At 38.7% G+C, this 20808-nt stretch overlaps 3 protein-coding genes across 3 annotated transcripts in view; 2 read left to right on the top strand and 1 right to left on the bottom strand.

Annotated features, from left to right (window-relative positions):
- Axs (Abnormal X segregation) overlaps positions 1–1453 on the top strand; it is a 33441-nt gene extending 31988 nt beyond the window's left edge. The window contains exon 11 of the mRNA XM_067783372.1: positions 1095–1453. Within this exon, the coding sequence (XP_067639473.1) occupies positions 1095–1125 (31 nt within the window). The 3' untranslated portion in view covers positions 1126–1453. The remainder of the gene's footprint in view (positions 1–1094) is intronic.
- Positions 1214–8518, bottom strand: sing (MARVEL domain-containing protein sing). Its single transcript, XM_067783376.1, has 3 exons — positions 7840–8518; positions 2567–2707; positions 1214–1737 (listed from the first exon to the last, which is right to left on the bottom strand). Exons 1-3 carry the CDS (start codon positions 8155–8157, stop codon positions 1660–1662), a joined length of 537 nt encoding a protein of 178 aa, XP_067639477.1. The 5' UTR covers positions 8158–8518; the 3' UTR covers positions 1214–1659.
- Positions 8519–16471: 7953 nt separating this feature from the next.
- LOC137250491 (uncharacterized) overlaps positions 16472–20808 on the top strand; it is a 39151-nt gene continuing 34814 nt past the window's right edge. Inside the window, exon 1 of the mRNA XM_067783378.1 lies at positions 16472–16644. The gene's annotated coding sequence lies outside the window, so the exon portion shown is untranslated. The remainder of the gene's footprint in view (positions 16645–20808) is intronic.

The following is a 20808-nucleotide window of genomic DNA, read 5'->3' on the forward strand; positions in this document are numbered from 1 at the left end:
CCACTTAAAAAAAAAGTTTAAAAGTAAAATTTTAACAATAAATTAATATTTTTACAGTATATTAGTAAATTATGTCAACATTCAATTCCAGTAATGATATGGTGAAAAAAAAAACAAAAATAAAAAAAATTTCAAAATGGGCGTGGCTACGCCCTTTTTCATTCAATTTGTCTAGAATACTTTGAGTGCCATAAATCGAACAAAAATCTACCAATCCTTGTGAAATTTAGTAAAGGCATAGCTTCTATGACGATAATTGTTTTCTGTGAAAATGGGCGAAATCGGTTGAAGCCACGTCAGTTTTTATACACAGTCGACCGTTGTCCTTCCGCTCGGCCGTTAATACGATAACTTGAGCAAAAATCGATATATCTTTACTAAACTTAGTTCACGTACTTATCTGAGCTCACTTTATCTTGGTATAAAAAATGGCCGAAATCCGACTATGACCACGCTCACTTTTTCGATATCGAATATTACGAAAAATAAAAAAAATGCCATAATTCTATTCCAAATACGAAAAAAGGGATAAAACATGGTGATTGTATTGGTTTTTTGACACAAAATATAACTTCAGAAAAAACTTTGTAAAATGAGTGTAACACCTACCGCAATCAAAAGTTCTTGGAATCATGGCAGGAATACTGTTCGTGGTATTAAATATATATATAAATTAGCGGTACCCGACAGATGATGTTCTGGGTTACCCTGGTCCACATTTTAGTCGATATCTCGAAAACGCCTTCACATATACAACTAAGGATCACTCCCTTTTAAAATCCCCATTAATACCTTTAATTTGATAACCATATCGTACAAACACATTCTAGAGTCACCCCTGGTCCACCTTTGTGCCGGTATCTCGAAAAGCGTCCACCTATAGAACTAAGGCCCACTCCCTTTTAAAATACTCTTTAATACCTTCCATTTGATACCCATGTCATACAAACACATTCCAGGGTTATCCTAGGTTAATATTCTTACATGGTGATTTTCCTTTATTTTGTCTCAAAAGCTCTCAGCTGAGTATATAATGTTCGGTTACACCCGAACTTACCCTTCCTTACTTGTTTAAATAAAATTTATGCTTTCAGAAAATTCAAAGCGCTCAATAAAATCGACTAGCTCACGAAAAACACAGAAGAATAGGCATTTGAAAACGGCTAAACTCTAGTGAAATATAATATTATGTATTTATTTTGTATCAATTTTAGTTTTAGTTAAAACACAGTGATTTTTTTTCCAATATTTTAATATACATCTGTAATTTTGATACATTTTATTTGGGGCAATTTTGCTTAACTTATTAAACATACTTATTTAGTTTATTTCTTTAATTTAATGTAGTTTATTTGATATTATTTATGTATGTAAAATCAATTAAAACCAAAAATAATATAGCTTTAACGCACAAAGGTAAAGTTACTTTACGTGCCTTAAATACAGATGTTTAATTTTAATATACTTACATGCCAAATTCATAAAAAATAAAATAGTTTTGTTAGGCACTTATAATTGGAGTTTATAATTATGATATTCTAGAAAACTTTTATGAATTTAGCTGTTCATTTTTATTTATCAATAAAAATATGTAAACTTACAACTAAAAATGATTTTAAATAAAGTTTAAACATTTGTTGTTATGTCAACACTTCATCGCTAATGATGACTCCTGTAATATCTAAATGCTAAAAACGCATCGATGGCATGTAAAATACCAGCAGCATAACCAATGTACTGAAAGAAAGTTAGTTATTATTATGTGAATATATGTACATTAGGGTGGGTCGATTTGTTCATACAAAGACGAAAGTTAACCGATATCGCGCCATCGATTTTTCGATCATTGTGGATAAGTACACAATGTTTTCGATAGGATTTGGACTCATGAAAAAAGTTCCACTAGGCATACCCAAAAAAATAATTTTCGAGCCTGCGAAATCTCATTTTTTTTACTTTTTTTCGACTGTGATTTTTAAGGTTTTTTCGTGGCCCACTACAAAAATTTTCATATTTATACCCTGTCCGACCCAAAAATGTTCGCTAAAAACGTCGATAACAGTTTTTTGAAAAAAAAAAAATATATATTTTGAAAATTTTACAATCAAATGAAATTTTTTTTAGTAGGTCATGAAAAAACCTCAAAAATCAAAGTCAAAAAAATGAAATTTCGCAGGCTCGAAAATTTCTTTTTTTGGGTATGCGTAGTGGAACTTTTTTTCCTGAGCCCCAATCCTATCGAAAAATCGATGGCGCGATATCGGTTAATAAATCGACCTAGTCTAATGTACATATGTATGTATCGACGACTGAACAGAACTGTTCGAAGAAATGTTTATAAACAGGTTGAATTTGTTTCAAATATGCCATACATCAGAATTTAGCTAAAAAGCGACGCATCCAAAACTTTGGTTCATAAAGGTTCCACCTAAATATAAATTCAAATTTTGTTTGAAACAGCGTTTTTTCAAACCAAATTCTGATATATTATGATGATTTTTGAAACTTATTCTGAAACATTCATTCAGCCATCGCTATGATATTGTATAAGCAGTTCTGTACTTACATATGCAGCAGTCATTGCTGGGTATGCCCAAAAACCGGGACGCACCAGAAATTGCGGCTGCAGCCAAACCACACATGCAAACCCCATATAACTGGAAGAACTGAAGTACATACTACAAGCTACTGCGTTGAAAAGTGTTTCCTAGAAGAGAGAATGCAAATCCTGAAAAAGTATATATGCTTCGGGCCACAAGCGCCAACAGCCTAAGTCTACTTTGGAAATGTGCAGATTGGATAGGTGTACTGCCCAATTTTAAGAATCAATCCCAACATTTTTGCTAAATTTTGCAAGCTTGCTTCGCATCCCCTTTCAAGACCTATGTTTTAGATACGAGTACTGCACAATGCTTATAATATAATTCAAAGGAGGCAGAGGGAATGCTGGAATGCTTAGTCCCCCAGCGGGTTAGGGGGTCAGAATATACTCGCGGTAGGTATGCCAGTCGTAAGAGGCGACTAAAATACCAGATTCAAGGGGCTGTGTAGCGCATGCGGCGAATCCTGTTTCACTAACAGAAGAGGCTCTGGCGACCCCAAGCTCCTCATGGAACTTGGGGGTGGGGAGGGAGGGATGGCCTGAAGGTTTAATGTGGCCATATAAATCGTTCCCGAGATGGTCGGGCTAGCACCTTAATGGTGCTGTGTTAGCGGAGCGTACCAGATCTGTATCCGGCAAAGGACCATCACATCGATAACACTCCCCAAAGCCTTCGGGGAGCAACCTTATCACTACAACAACAACAACATGGATTACTTAGCCAAGTAAGCACAGACCACAATAACTTTAGATTGGCGACAAACAAAATTCTACTCAAATTGGAGCTAGTTAGTACTAGTTGGAGACTAGTTAGTAAGTATGGGTCCCCTCCTGGCTCAAATTTACTTGTTTTGCCTAAGGGAAATACCTGAAAAGGTTACACCCCCTTCCTCTGCTGCCAAATAAATGTGTTGTTTCCTATACTCTCTGAGCTGGCGCGCAATCTTAATATCGGTCAACAGTGCCGTGGCTGCCATAGCGCGAATTCGCCGATTCTTCCTTTGCTGATAGCAAGTACTTCGTCTTGTCCATGTTGTTTTTGTTGTTTTTGTTCTTGTTCTTGTAGCAGTGTTTCGTTCCATCCAATAGGTGCGACTGATCACGAATTGTCATCAATGTCCTCTAACGGGAGTCCAAGGAAACTTGCTGTTCCAACAGGGGTGGCCCATAATGAACGGGGTGTTAGAGGCGTTGGTTCCACAATACAGTTAAAGAGATGGTTGGTATCATGTGGGGACACATTACAAGCAGGTCATATGTTTTGTATGTCGTGGTTGATTCTATATAGGTAAGAGTTTAACCTGTTACAGTATCCAGATCGAAGTTGAGCTAGAGTGACTCGCGTTTCCCTAGGGACAGTGCGTTCCTCCTCTGCTAGTTTTGGATATTGTTCTTTGAGTACAGGATTCACCGGGCAATTCCCGGTATAGAGGTTCTCTTGTCCCTCGTTCACATCTCCATTCACTTTTTCCGCCACTTCAACCAATCCAATCGTCTTCAGCCTCAGGTTGAAGTAATCGCACGATAGGGAGTCGCCCTGTCTTAAGCTTCGTTTGGTTTCGAATCATTCGGAGAGGTCGTTCCAAAGCCTAACGGAGCTGTTGGTGTTGGGATTGAAGATGTTTTGTAGCGCAGTCCTTGAAGGGGGTGTCAGCACATTTTATAAGTAGCATCTCCAACCCTATAATCAACCAAAACCGCCTTCTCGTGGTAAATCCTGTTTATTTAAAATGCGAGGATCTGGCATCTCAAGTTCCTCACGGAATCAGGGGTCGGATGGGCTAGAAGCTTCAACGTGGCCATATCAAATCGCTCCCACGATGGCCGGGTACCTTAGTGGTGCTATTTCCCGAAACATACCTGCTCCCAACGACCGTCAACATCGATAAAAATTGCCAAAACATTCGTGTAGTGTTCTCCTTTCTACAACAAGAAGAAGAAGAATCTGGTGGTGGTGGTGGTTTGCGCCACTTGGTAAAGCCTTATACACTTTGCAGCGAACTCTATTTCAAACATATAAACATAGTCACTTGTTTTATGTGTTCGATAAAAGCAGCTTTGAAGTCCACAAAAAGGTTTGTTGCGTCGTTTTTCCTTGGGATCCGGCAGAGCAACTTAAATTCCAACTCATGCTTCATTATGGCTACCTCCCTGATTATCTAGCAATCAGGAGAAGTTTTCCTTTCATAATTTAAATGTTATTATATGTCGGTTAACAGTTTATCATTAACATTCCTTCCCCGTCCTGAAGCTTTCCTTAATCCGCCTGATTTTCTGGTTATTTCTATTAACCAGCATTTCAAACGCCTTGCACTCACTCCCTTCTGTCTCACGTTTCTTTCTTCTATGTAGCCGTCTTTTTGCTACTTTCGTGCCAGAGATCGCTCAAATACACCGATGCTGTACGCAGCATGGGTATATCGATGCGTTCTTTTTCCGTGACAGTGAGACATTCTTCTTTGTATCAGTTGTTTTGCCGGATTATCTGGACACTCATGCTGTCCGTACAGGCGTGTGTGAATACGAGTGAGAAATGTTCTCCCACTGTTCGGTCGATTTTCGGACCTCGTAGAGTACGCATATCTAGGACATTCGTAAAATGCTTGCCGTCAATTACGACATAATCGGTTTGGATGGGTGTTCTCCTACTAAGAGACAGCCAAGCAGCTTGGTTGTATCTTTCTGTACTGGAACGTGGTATTGCATATCACCGTATTTCCAGCGACACTAAAGTCAATCAACTACAAACCGTTGGAAGAAGTGCTATCGTAGGCGAAGAATTTTCCAACTGAAGGATCAAATACCTCTTCCTCACCCACTTTGGCGATAAAGTATCCAGGCATAATTTTGATGATATGACGGGGCAGTCACGATTTCAAGGTGTCGTAAAATGTTGTGAGGACCAACTCGATATTTCAATCACAGAAATAACGCGATTTGCGTCTCATTTTCAATATATCAGCGGCGATGTGGTCAGCCGTCTCATTCGGAACCCAGAGTCTAGTAAGCGCGATAAGGTTGGCAACATGGCAGTCACTGTAGATAAAAATATGCCTACTCCTCAACCTCTTGTCCACCAATGACACTATGCATAGGAGGATAGCGAATACCTCAATCTGGAAGATTGGAGCATACTTCCAAAAGAAAAGTGAAATAAGTCACTATTAAAAAATAAATGTAAAGCGCGATAACCTCCGAAGAGATCTTATGCCGAACTTCTCTTCTAATTTGCGTCGGGTTCCTTTTCTAATTTTTCCTACAAATTTGCGGGACGGAACCTACTTCTTTATATGCTGACTCTAAACGGCTGAGTTTTCTCTGGGAGATTTTCATGGCAGAAATACACTCGGAATGCTTGCCAAATACTGCCGAAGGGCGACCCCGCTTAGACATTTTTTTTCTAATTGAAAAACCTTGCTTCTAAAATTTTGGATGTTGATTTGCCTGTGGATTGCACCCAGGATCTTCGGTGAGTTAGGCGGAGCACACTACCATCACACCACAACGGCCGCCACTATTATCTTTGGTAAATATCCCAATGCCTGACCCAAAATAAGTTTTTGAGCCGTAAATAAAGATTGTGACCGGACCCAATATTTATATTTATATTTATTGTAATACCGTCAACCAACATTGTGCTTCAGGGTACTTAACGGTGGTATGGAATGCTGTGGCATTGGAAATATATAGGTGTCTTTATTGCAGGTCTGTACCGACATTCCATTTAACCCTGCAATAGTTCTTACTAAGTATGCCACCCCAAGTATAAAGATTGGTAGGGACGGTAGGTACAGTTTAACAGTATTGATGAGTTTATTTCACATGCCATTGATTGAGAGCTATTCCACATACCACAACTGCATACCTTATTAATGCGTTGATCAGAATGATACATTTAAGAGGCAAACTCGACTTTTTACAGAAACGTCTATATATCGGCAATACTCTTTTAATACTTCCACTATCTCACTGTACCACTTCGCGGCATCGGGACAAACCTAATAAACTCCGAACGTTATGTGTTGACTCTACCCTGCCTGAGCCCTAACGAATGTATGCCATTAATATAAAAATGCACAAAGGGCGCTCCTTCCTTGGAATTACCCCAGGAGAGGATATAGGTGTGTAATGACAAAGCCTCCTTTCGAATGCGAAACCCAACCAGTCTCTTCAGACATTAACTAAATTCCTTAAGGAAGATAATTTGGTACGAGATGTCTTTCGCCAGGAAAGCGAGGTCAATGAAAACGCGTTTTCCTGTGTTTTCAACGTAGGGCAGTGTTGTTAAAAAGGATCCTCCTCTATCCTACGCTTATGTCAATACTCCCTGAAACCGCCGCGCCCACTCAATATCTGCGTGAGGTACTAGTTTAGTTCGCCTAGCTTTCGCTGATACCATTTCTCCACCTAACTATTCTTCGTGAATTTGCGCTTTTCTTGGCATCTTCCGTCGCCCGATCTTGGCGTCGCCTAATTCTAATGTCATGCAGATCGGCTATTACACTTGATAGCAGATCAATTGAAATTTTCCAGTAACAAAGATCCCGGGCATTCCTTTTGAATACCCATCTCAGTATCACCTAATACCACCTGTTAACTGCTTTCTCATTAAAGGTCCAATTAAACTTCCTTTGCCATAGTCGTAACCATACCCATATCCATAACCATCTCTAATGTGATCGATTGATAGTGCCTTAACCTAAAAATCGTGAAAATTTCATAAAAATGAAGAAAACGCAAAAAATTACAAACATTCCACAAAAAATAAATCTCTTAGTCATAACGAATCCAAAACAATGAATAAAATCTACAAAAAGTTATTAAATTCACCAACTCAAATATTTTTAGGTTATGGATATGGCGAGAAACCAAAAACCAATTGGTTGGCTATGATATGGTTATGGCGTTGGCGTTATGGTATGGCACCATTAATCGTTTACATTGATTTGCATAAGGTAGGTTCGATCAGCTGTTTTATCTGGTTAGGGGTTTATGGTTATAAGTCACCATTAATTGGCCTTTAAGGTTCGATCCTGTAACAATCCTTGGACAACATTTAGATACATAATTCGGGGCGTGGAAGATAAGCAGCTAAAAAGCAATTAAGCTTTCTACGTTTTTCAAAAAAAAAAAAAAAAAAATGGTAGCTGATTCCGTAAGTACTATGGACTGACTACACGCCCCGTTGGGGTTTGATACACTTTTAACCCCTTCTACTACGATTACTCTCTACTTACAAACATAGATTGCCTAATTAGGCCAGAAGATTTTTCCGAAAAACAATAACATATCATCAATATCGCTGTTGTTGTAAAACAGTAAGCGGTCGTTGTTAGCATACTCGTTAAAGCTTGACCAATCGTATCAGCAGCTGGCACTCCATAACGCACTAATAAACCTTCACACAAAATAGCTAAAGTCAATTCCATGACCTTGATGAGACCCACACGTGAAGTAACAAAACCAAAATTTATGCACGTGAATACGCGACAACAACAAATCTTGATGCCAAAATTATTATTCATGCCACGCATACCAAAGGCAGAGGAGGACATGTTCAAATTTTTTTTTTTTAATTTTAATATTTTTTTTGCATTTAAATTTAGTTAAACGAATGTTCAGATACACTGCTCAAATATTTGCCGCTTTGTGTGAACGCTCAAATTGACTGGATGCTAAAACTGCATCACCATTTCATATGGAGCCATACAAAAGGATGTGCTAAAAATAGTTTCTTTATTGTGATCCCCCAAGCAGTCAGCAAAACAGCAGCTGCTGCTGTGGTCCCTAACCTAAGCATTTATTCTTTCTTTTGTTTTATATTTGGTTGAATTTAGATTTGTTTACATTTTTTTGTTAAAATTTTTGTACGAAAATAAACTGTTGAAGCGGATGCACGTGATTGCGTTGGCTGTTTACACGTGACTCTTTCACATAGTAAGATACTCTACGTTGTTGTTGTTGTAGCGATAAGGTTACTCCCCGATTTGGGGAATGTTATCGATGTGATGGGCCCTTGTCGGATACGTATCCGGTACGCTCCGGTAACACAGCACCATTAAGGTACTAGCCCGACCATCTCGGGAACGATTTGTATGGCCACATTAAACCTTCAGGCCATCCTTCCCTACCCCACCCCCAAGTTCTATAAGAAGCTCTACTCTACGTAGGTGTTGCCTTCTATGGATTGGATCAAGAAGCCAAAAAGGGGGTTTTGCGGTGAAAGAGAACATGACAAAGTACATGCTGTCAACAAAAAACTAATAGGGATGTAAATTCGAGACTATGCTTTGTCTACCTGGGAGCCAACATTAACAGCGAAAACAATGTCAGCTTGAAATCAATTGACAAAGAACTCCTGCCAACAAGTGATACTTGGGGCTGAGTAGACAATTAAGAACTCAAAACTTCTCCGATGAACTAAAATCACGCCCTAGAAGTCTCTTATAATAGCTGTCCTGGTGGAGGGTTAGGAATCATGGACAGTGTCGAGAGGAGTTGGGACGGCAATTAAAGTAATGGAAACATCGAAAGGCTTCCAAAAATGAAACTTGAAGTTTTAACTCCACGACAAGCTTCCTACAGGGAAAATTAAAGAAAGTCACTGAAAGTTTTGGACTAAAGGTTAAAAGATTACCTGCGAACTGGTGCTAATCGGACGCAGAGCGGTCAGTCGATAGCCACATTTGTGCCATATTTAGGTATCTAAACAAACTATGAGGTATGGTCACGATTATTGCAAGGCCTGTGGTGATGTTCTATAAGTTGTTCAGCTACCGATAATGTTGTTATTGTCTTAACTGTGCTTCTTCTCGTACCATGGGTCTTACCATGGTCGCGAACACTCATGAATTAGCACCGCATTCCTCCGGTGGCCACGGAAAATCTACTGATACGATAAAAAGTGCCACATTGCAATTAAAAGAAAGAACCTGCTTATAGGGCAACGTTGGCATCAAACGAAAGAAGAAGAGTGTGCGAACGATATCGGGAGTTGAAAAGGGAAACGAGACGTTATTCTACAAAGCAAAAATCGGAGACAAGCAGGCGTATGGGCGACAACCTAGAGCCACCATGTTCGGTGAAAGATAGAAGTTTTCATGTCAGAGACAGACTTCTGTAAACATAAAAACGGTTACCTGGTAACTGATGTTCAGAGAGTACTGAGGTAATGTAGGTAACAATTTTCTGTTCTCTTTTCGCGCCCTAACTTCTGCTTACTTCAAACTGAAAAAAGAAGTGAAAGGATGGGTTTGATGGTGAATGAGGACGAAACGAAATACCTACTGCCATCAAGCAAAGAGCAAAGTATAGCATAGCAAAATATCTTAAAGGTTGTTAGAGCATAAGCAACCCCAGTGAGAATCAGAATAGGGAGGAAAGACAGAGAAAAGACATCGTAGGTGTATGGAAATATATGGCAATGAAAAGGCCGATGAGCTAACTAAGCAGAGCGCATTCCTGGAAGCTTGTACCGTAGACATTCCAATCAGAATTAAAACAAATACAGGTGCCATATACCTCCGAGGAGATTAGGCCGAGCTTTTCTTCCAATTGACGTCGTGCTATTTCGTTTTTAATTTTTTGCTACAAATTTATTTTATACTGAGTCCGAACGGCAATCTGCAAGCAGATGAGTCTTCGCTGAGAAACATTTAATGACAGAAATACACCCGGAGTGTTTGCCAAACCATCGCCGAAGGGCGACCCCGCTTAGAATTTAATTTCCCATAGAAGGAACTTTTTTCTAAAGATTTTGATGTTGCTTTACCTTGAACACACGAATTTTGGTGTGGTAGGTGTTATGTTCGAGTAGAACTCATGCACTCAAACTATAAATTTGACTCATTCTCTCACTGCTTACATGACTTAGGTATTGCTATTGAACTGTTCAGTATGTAAAACATATGTATGCATAAGTATATATTGCATTTAACCGAAGGTAGAATTGAGCTGTACAAGAAATAGTTAGTCGCGTAGTGAGCAGCAAAGAATAACGTTGTTAAGCATAGATTTAATAATTAATATTGAATAAAGTTGTTGTTGTATACTAAACTGGCGCAGTCGGTAGGATACCGAAAATCATTAGTATACACACAACGTTGCTTAACATTTTTGTTGCTCACTTTTTTCGTTCGCGCTACGTAAGACTTGTAAAAGCCCATACAAAAGGGCAAATAAAAGTCACATTGCAAAAATTATACGATTTCATCAACGCATGTCGCCAAAGGGAGAAAAAACAACGGAATCTAAGGAATCACCAGAAGCAACGGCGCAGTTAAGGCAGCAGAACGCACAAAAAATTCAGGGGATAATTTGCTGTAGAATGTCGACCCTTGGTAATTTGGAACCGTTCACTGTGGAACATCCAGAAAACTGGACTTCATACATCGCTAGGTTCGATCTATATTTATTGGCCAATGACGTACAGGGTAATGATCGCCAAAAGGCCGTATTTCTCACATTAGCCGGAGCACCCTTGTATGACCTGCTGTCGTCATTGGCCTCGCCCCGTCAGGTGAGTGAACTTAAGATAGACGAAATAAAAACGATTTTAACAAGTCATTTTTCACCCCGGCCATCGGAAATCGCCGCATATTTCAAATTCCACAAACGCGACCAACAAACAAATGAGAAATTTTCTGAATACGTTGCGGCGTTGCGCAAATTGGCTGTTGATTGCAACTTCGGAGTTTCCTTAGACCGCATGCTTCGTGATCGTTTAGTATGTGGACTACGTGATGAGGCATTACAACGCAGCCTTTTAGCGGAAACTGACCTGAAATTACAAAAAGTTATTGATCGAGCTACTGCAGCAGAATCCGCATTTAAACATGCATCTGAAATGCGCAATCTTGAACCAGTTCACCAAGTAGGGGTTAGCAACAATACTCGCCAAGATCGTATGAAATCCCGTAACAAACCTAATTTGAAAACGAAACCATGCAATGGATGTGGTGGCTCCCATTCCCGCTGCCAATGTCCACATCGAGAAACAATCTGCTCATCTTGTGGCACTAAAGGTCACCTTGAACGCGTATGTCGCTCATCGGCATCTAATTCTGGCCATCAGCAAAAACCAACGCGTTCATCAGGTCGCTCGAAGAAGCAAAAGCCACCACAATCCATTAATCAAATTTTACCGCTGACCGATTTAAAGAAATCAACTACTATTAGTATCAATAAACATAATTGCACATTCGAAATCGATTCGGGTTCAAACTATACCATAATGTCGTCAAATACATTTGAGCGTGTGTGGCCAGTAAGCAAGCCAATCATGCATACCTGTGACATTCGACTTGTTGATTTTCAACGGAACGAAATTCCTATATTAGGAATGTTTGATACGGACGTCTCATACAACGGACGTCAAGTCAACTGTTTACCCATCGTTGTTGTAGAGGGCAACCGTTCCAACGTACTAGGGTGTAATTGGTTCGCTCCATTAGGCATCAGCATTCATGGCGTCAATGCTATTCAGGAATCCGCATCGTCGGTTAAAGGTATCTTAAAACAATTTGATCACCTCTTTACAGAGGAGCTTGGCTGTTTCAAAGGAAGCCCAGTTTCTCTTCACATCGATGAAGCTGTTCAACCTATACGATATCCACCTCGTCGCATTCCATTAGCCACCAAGGGTCTTGTCGAAGCTGAAATAGACCGCCTGTGTGCGCAAGGAATATTGATGCCAGTTGAGTACTCGGACTGGGCTACACCTATTGTGCCAGTTCCTAAAAGTGATGGAACTATTCGCATTTGTGGCGATTATAAGTCTACGCTCAACAAAGCATTGAAGCCACACAACTTTCAGATACCAGCTATCAACACTTTACTATCTTCTATTGAGGGTGGCAGTATATTTGCAAAAATTGATCTTGCGCAGGCATATCAGCAACTGCAAGTCGACGAGAAATCATCGTTCTTGCAAACCATAGTCACTCACAAAGGCGCTTTCAGAGTTACGAGACTCCAATTCGGGATCTCTTCGGCACCTGGAATATTTCAAAGCTTCATAGAAACGCTCTTAAGAAATATACCAGGTGTGTTGCCATATTTTGACGATATTGTTGTAATGGGAAAAACGGAAAGTGAACTTGCAAATCGCTTGCAAGAGGTTTTCAACCGGTTCGACAAAGCAGGCCTTAGATTGCGAAAAGACAAGTGTTCTTTTGGGGTTTCAACAATCGAATTTCTGGGATTCAGGCTGGATTCATTGGGAATTAGGCCATCACAGAACAAAGTCAAAGCTATTCAAAACGCGCCTTCTCCCAAAGACAAAAAACAGCTGCAGGCGTTCTTAGGCCTCCTAAATTTTTATCATTCATTCTTGCCAAACAAAGCAACAATCGCCGAGCCATTGCATCGACTGCTTGACAAAAATTGCCATTGGAGTTGGAAAACAGAGCATCAACGGGCGTTCGAAAACCTGAAACAGCTCCTAGTATCTGAACGTTGTTTAGTGCACTACAACCCGAAATTGCCTCTTATAGTAGTGTGTGATGCATCGCCTTATGGGATTGGCGCTGTTCTAAGCCACCGCATGGATGACGGCTCGGAGAAGCCAATTGCGTTCTACTCAAGGACTTTAACGAAAGTAGAACGAAATTACGCCCAAATCGATCGGGAAGCTGTGGCTTTGATAGCAGGTGTAAAAAAATTTCACGATTACTTATATGGTCGTAAGTTTATCTTGGTCACCGATCATCGACCCCTTTTGGGTATTTTCAATACGACCAAACCCGTACCTAACGTAATATCAGTGCAAATGCTCCGCAGGCGTATTTTTCTCAATGCATACGATTTTGAAATTGTACACCGTTCCGGTAGTAAGTTGGCAAATGCTGATTTTTTGAGTCGGTTACCACTAGCCGAAGAAAACCAAAAAACTAAAGAGGATGTCCTGATGATAGAAACGCTCAACGAACCTATAGTAGACGCAAAGCAAATTGCTGCACAAACTGCTAAAAATTCAGATTTGGCGAGGGTTCTCAGCTGGGCGTTAAGGGGGTGGCCGCCAAGTATGAGGCGATCAGACAAGCTTTACGCGTATTATGTTCGGCGCCAAGAAATCTCATCTTTGAAAGGGTGCCTACTATGGGGAAATAGAACCATCATACCTCCGGAAAGCAAACAGGTTGTCCTCAGAGCATTGCATACTGGTCATCCAGGCATTGTACGTATGAAAGCTTTAGCAAGGAGCTATGTTTGGTGGCCCAATATGGAAAAGGAAATCGAAAATATTGTAAAGTCGTGTGAACCATGTCAAGTGAATCGAAACGAGACTGCACATGCTCCAATTCATTGGTGGGAAACAACGAAAAATCCGTGGTCACGCCTTCACATTGATTTTGCTGGTCCTTTCCGTGGCAAGGTGTTCCTCATAGTTGTGGATTCGTTCTCCAAGTGGCTTGAGGTTTTCCTGGTGAAGTCAACCTCATCGCAATCGGCTATCAAACCACTCAGATCACTATTCGCAACTCACGGCCTACCCGATCAAGTAGTATCAGACAACGGGACAGCTTTCACATCTGAAGAATTTAAAAAATTCATGCAAGACAATCTAATACGGCACATTCGTTGTGCTCCGTTCCACCCATCTTCAAATGGACAAGCGGAAAGAATGGTCCAGACAACTAAAGACTTTCTGAAGAAAACACCAGAATGGCAGGACATCGATTTGAAGCTGGCAAGATTTTTGTTCAACCAACATATTACACCACATACGTCTACTGGTCATTCACCTGCCGAGCTTATGTTCAAAAGACAACTCAAAACATATTTCGATAAAATACATCCGCATGAGCTGTCAAATAATGCAAACGAAAAACCAGTAAGCGAGATGTCTTTCAAGGATGGAGACCTAGTTTGGGTGCGGAACTATTCGCCAGGTCCTAAGTGGAGTCCAGCGAAAATAATTGCCAGAAAGGGACCCATATCGTATAATGTGATGCTCGACGACTCCCGTATCATAAAACGGCACATTGATCAAATACGGCCCCGACAGATTGCCGAAGCATCGGAAGATTTAAGTTTGCCTTACAAAGACCTAGACGCTGACACTTCATCAGAGTCTATTACGTCAGAGGCAAACAATCCGTCTGTCACACCACCATCGCCATTCGTTTCGGAGAGTTCCCCACAACAAAGTTCCTCTCCCTCTACCTTAGCACATCAAGCGGACCATCGGGATGCAGATGACACATCTGATGTTTCTACTCCACGACGATCAAAAAGAGCTCGAAGACCGCCGGAGTATTATACTGTTCCTGGGCGTTAAGGGGTGTTATGTTCGAGTAGAACTCATGCACTCAAACTATAAATTTGACTCATTCTCTCACTGCTTACATGACTTAGGTATTGCTATTGAACTGTTCAGTATGTAAAACATATGTATGCATAAGTATATATTGCATTTAACCGAAGGTATAATTGAGCTGTACAAGAAATAGTTAGTCGCGTAGTGAGCAGCAAAGAATAACGTTGTTAAGCATAGATTTAATAATTAATATTGAATAAAGTTGTTGTTGTATACTAAAGTAGGCTTATTCCATCGGCTGCCAGTGAACATAATTTATGGACTTCTATGCACGGCTCCACATTCCAAAAAATATATTTCCGATAAAAAAATAGATTAGGTTACGAAGAGGTTTTGAAAGGTTGCGATTTTATTTTAGTTTAGGGCCTCATGCTCTATAAGAAACGAAAGTTCGTTTCGGCTCAGAAACGAGTTGCACTATGTTAAACGATGGACACATATCATTTGTTCTGTTTGACAAATGTAAGAAGCGTAAAGGGCGAATGCAAATTATAGAGAATACCATTGCTAAAAGAAATCGCTTGGATGCGATTCGTTGTTGTTGTTGTTGTATTAACGATAAAGACAATCCCCGAAGGCTTTGGGGAGTGTTATCGATGTTGATGGTACTTTGCCGGATATAGATCCGGTACGTTCCGGTAACACAGCACCATTAAGGTACTAGCCTGACCATCCCGGGAACGATTTATATGACCACATTACCCCTTCTAGGCCATAACGCCCTCCCCACTCCCTAGTTCCAAGAGGATTCGCCACGGATAGGTGAGGTTGACAATTGGGTTGAAGAAGCTATATATTTCGCTGGCAACCCCTTAAGAGGGTTGCGCTACACAACCCCTTGCATCCATTTGGTATTTCAGTCGCCTCTTAAGACAGGCATACCTACCGCGGTTATATTATAAGCCCCCTAACCCGCTGCGATTCGTTCGTCTGAGCTATCGTTCGCTATACAGAATAAATGGATAATGAATACTAGTAAATAAACATCCGAAATAATTTTGCGGGCCGGGAGTTGTAGAAATTTGTTTCTATGTATTTAAATTACTTTATATGTAATCATCACCTTTCGTGTCAATAATAACTTAATTATTATACTAAATTGTTTAAAAATTTCCTAGGGGAATCTGTTTGTTTAGACATTAACTTTAATTTTATTTATTTTTAACAAGCATAAGAAATTGTATATATATGTTAGCTGGTCAATTGTATTTAATATTATGTAAATAAATAGGCTATTTTTGACCACAAATTTGCTTTAGTGCAAAGTAAATGAAAACTCCACTATTTCAGCTCAACGTTTCGCTAAGCACCTTAGCTTCTTCAGGAGCGAAAACTGAATTTACATATTTTATTTAGCAATTTTTAGCACAACAACAACAATGAAAACATGAAAATAAAATTTAAAATTAGGTACAACGATGAAAATTTGTTGGATAGAATTATTAACACTTACATATTTAAAACATGTGTAGCACTAGCTACATCAAGGCGTCAAAATAATAAGATTGTTTACTACAAATTGTATACATTGTGCGATGTATAGTAAAAAAGTTAAATTAAATAACAATTTTTGTTAAATTAAATAGATAAATAATTATAGTACTTGATGTTGGCAGTACACTTGTCAAAAAACAACTTGGATTCGTCTACATTCGTTTGTTAGTACGTAGGCATATATGTACAAAAAAGAGAAAACGTAAATAATGGATTATAAGCATAACAGGTATGTAGCGGAGATGTCAGCTGTGTCTTCTTTTCTGTTGACAGTCCTGTTTCTCATTTGCATTATACGTAGGCTTTCTGTTGTGAATCGCACTTTATACCTCGTTTCTTTATCCAATATTTTCGCATTGCACAGATCAGTTGAATGCCCGCTTTCGCTAGCGTGCTGAGAGAGAGCTGTTTTGTTTTTCTTTTTGTTAACAGTAAAATCCTCTCTCGACGAACAAAAATTATGATCTACAAGTCGCTTATCATACCTGTCCTGATGTATGGCTCGGAATCATGGACGGTGCTAAGAGAAGATGAGATATCTTTTGGAGTGTTAAAGTTGAAAAGTTTTCCGGCAGATTAATGATGGAGGAAGACTACTTCTCGACAGCCTTATACCCCTGAAGCTATTACTCCGAAATGAACCGGAGAAATACATATATTGTCGACACTGAAATTAGACGCTCTATTATAGATCTCACGTTTCCCAGTAGCGCAAGATCGAGACGAACAAAGTGGTCTTTTAGTAACGTCTACACACACAGCGATCAAAAAACCATTAGTTTAGAGCTGGTAGAAACTTCATCGTTGATATTTCCTAATCAACTACATAGAAGTAACCATTTTGAGCCACAAACATTAGATACTGTATGGAATGATGAAAGTCACCACGATGTGATGAGCTACACAGTACCTACATAACTAGCCCAAAGGACGGCGCTTAAAAATGTTATACAAAAGAGTAAGAGAGCCTGCTTACAGAACGGTGATGGCTAAAATTTAAAGACGGAAATTAAAGTAACCTACATCCCGATGGTTTTGAGAAGAATTGTCGAAACTCTCTTTTTCATCCCAAAAATACTGGATCTATCAAAGCAAGGAATTTGAAGGCATGGAAATCCCACGCAGTCAACGGTGTCATGCGCTGTGATGTCGGCATTAACAGATGTTATTTCGTCGCTTGCTTTATCCCCTGTTCCTAATACTAGTCGTGTTAATGCATGTACGCTGCTAGAAAATGCCAATACTTGCGCTACCTCTACGGCTGCAGTGACTGCAGTACCAGCATCAGCTGTTTTTTCTCATTTGCTCTCCGCTGAGACAAATAATTTCGGTGATAATGCGCAGTGGGAGAAGGTGACGTACAAACGGACTAGCAACAATAATAAAACTCGCGCTGTTACGACTACAGTGACTGCGGCTACATTATCGAATGTTGCTGGTTCTGAAATAATTACCGTGGATGATAGTGCACATACGGAGAAGGTGTCGCATAAGCCCACATATAATAATAATAATAACAATAATGCGCACGTTCGCATTAGAGGCACTAATGCAAGCACCGATCTGATTGTTGCTGACCGCTACAAATGGCTTCATCTGTCCTCCTTCTCGCCATCCGTCTCTGAAGATGATATCAAAGATTACGTGGCTAAACAAATCGGTTTGGATAAAACTTCATTATCATGCACTAAGCTGGTAATAAAAGATGCCGTACTCTCATCGTTGCATAAGGTTAATTTCAAGTTGGGAGCCCCTGAGTCCTCCTTTGAAAAATTATTACGCCCGGAAATCTGGCCAACAAATGTTACAGTGAAGCCTTTTCAGAATTTTCGCAAGTCTCTGCGAAAACTATCGCGGACGTAGCTAGTAACAACCACACGCTCATTAATAATGACTAGTATCGCCTGTGGTCGAAATTCGACCAACGTGTATTTTTTCAACTCAGTCTATGCATCAAGTGTTGGAAATATAGCAAACTAGTCTAACTTACTTAACTTTTTCTTTAAAATTTTTAATTTGATCTAAGACTTTGTACTTTTTGATTGCATTTTCTTAAATTTTCTACAAACTTTTCACGTGTAATTATAACGTGGTTTGGTATGGAGCTCCTTAAACAAAAATATAAAAATTATGTAAAATCAAATGAAATTGACATAGAATTATGGTGAAATTACTTGAAATTGAATTGAAAAATAGGCTTTTCCACACCACCCGGAAGTTCCCCGTTGGCGCGCTACCGAAGTTAGTTTTGGGATCTCGGTTCCCCAGTAGGCCTATATAACCCATATACATATACCGCCCATTTACTTCAATAGTGTCATAATTCAAAAAACACGAACTTTTAGTTAAAAACGAAGAAATTTGCTAAAGGAATTTAACCTATTTCACGCCACCCGTTTAATTTTGTATAAATACATATCTAATATGTAAGTGTGACACAAAACACAAATTTCGAGTAGAATAGAGGATACCTTCATAAAAAGTAAAATAAAAATATAAAAAAATTATGTAATGTGAAAGAAAGCAGAGTTTACTAAAAAATGTTTAATTAAAGAATAAAATAAAGTACTTAAATTGCGAAAAAATTAAGTGAAGTGAACAAACAGTTCCATATAAAAACGCAATAAGTGCACTTAGACTTTTTCCGGGGTTTAATGTGATCATTGTGGAAATATGAAGATTCTAATGTTCGGATATTTAATGTTGGGATTCCCATTGAGATCTATGTACGTAATTAATTTGTATTAAATTTGTAAACACTCCGTTTCATGAATATATATGACCACATCTACCATAAAATTATCGTCTGTGAACAATACAATACTAAGATATAACAAAGCAGAATAAGTTAGAAAGAAAAGAAAAACAAACAAAAACATTAAAGTTATTCACGCAAATATATTTACTAAAATAAAATTTATTTCATACCTTTAAGCGACACAAAAAAATTAGGGTTATGGGATCTAAGCATCCGATTAATGGATATATAATCCAACAAAGTTAGCCTAATAATAAATATAGTGGGTAATATACTGACTATGCACGCTATGATGCCGGTTGCCGCTTTCACCTAAAATCAAAGACGTTTTTGGGACGTTTTTTTGTTTCGTTTAATATAAAACGTGAAATTTTCCGATTCAGTCAAGTTGCAGTTAAATAATAATAAACCAATTTGAAATAAGAGAATATATAATAAAATAAAATAAGTACTAAAATAAATTAGCATAAAAGGCAATATAAAAAATTTAATGTTATATTTTGTAGCTTTTTCTTTTTGTTCAGTATAAGGTATAGCGGCAACAATGGGAAACCATATTTGTATGCAGGTGAAACATTTGTGCCTTCGAATTTAGCGGGGATACATAAAATTTGAAATTCACATTAAACACTTAGATAATTGTTCCCAAAGACGGCGCGCTTGTGCATAAAGGTTTAGGTCTTTGAAATTCGCATTAGCAAACTTAGATAATTGTTCCCAAAGATGGCGCGCTTGTGCACGATAATGAATTACGATATTTGTATGAATTGTTCTAATTTACAAAAAATTTTTTCTATTAATTATAAACAAATAGAGTAATATTTGTTAACAAAAATAGGCCTATGCACTGCGGCTGATCAATACGAATCGATTCATATAACTTTTATATGATTTTACGTATGCTAAGTATGCGAAACAGCCTGTCAATTGATTGTATGGAAATTTTGTTAGCGTATTAATATATAGATAGTGGGTAATATACTGCCTATGCAAGACGGCCGCTATGATGCCGGTTGCCGCTCTGACCTAAAATCAAAAAAGTTTTTGGGACGTTTTTTTGTTTCGTAATTAGAATAAAAGGCAATATAAAAAATGTAATGTTATATTTTTGTAACTTTTTTTTTTGTTCAGTATAAGACGTACTTTATCTAAAATGAGAATTAAATCTGCAAATGCAAAAACATTTTCGAGCAAATTTGCCATTAATTGTTATAAATAAATTAGTTAGTTTCAACAAAAGTTAACTCATTATTTGTGATTTCATGTTTTTTTGAAAACAACTAAAATAACAAGTAAGGAAGGCTAAGTTCGGGTGTAACCGAACATTACATACTCAGTTGAGAGCTGTGGAGAAAAAGTAAAGGAAAATCACCATGTTTTAAAAAGAACCTAGGGTAACCCTGCATGTGTTTGTATGACATGTGTATCAAATGGAATGTATTAAAGAGTATTTTAAAGGAAGGTGGCTAAAGTTCTATAGATGGACGCCATTTAGGGATATCGCCATAAAGGTGGACCAGGCCTGACTCTAGAATTTGTTTGTACAATATGGGTATCAAATGAAATGTGTTAATGATAATTTTAAAAGGGAGTGGGCCTTAGTTCTATAGGTGGATGCCTTTTCGAGATATCGCC

The sequence above is a fragment of the Eurosta solidaginis genome, chromosome 4 (assembly GCF_040869045.1).
Source record: "Eurosta solidaginis isolate ZX-2024a chromosome 4, ASM4086904v1, whole genome shotgun sequence".
In the NCBI taxonomy this organism is placed as follows: Eukaryota; Metazoa; Arthropoda; class Insecta; order Diptera; family Tephritidae; genus Eurosta; species Eurosta solidaginis.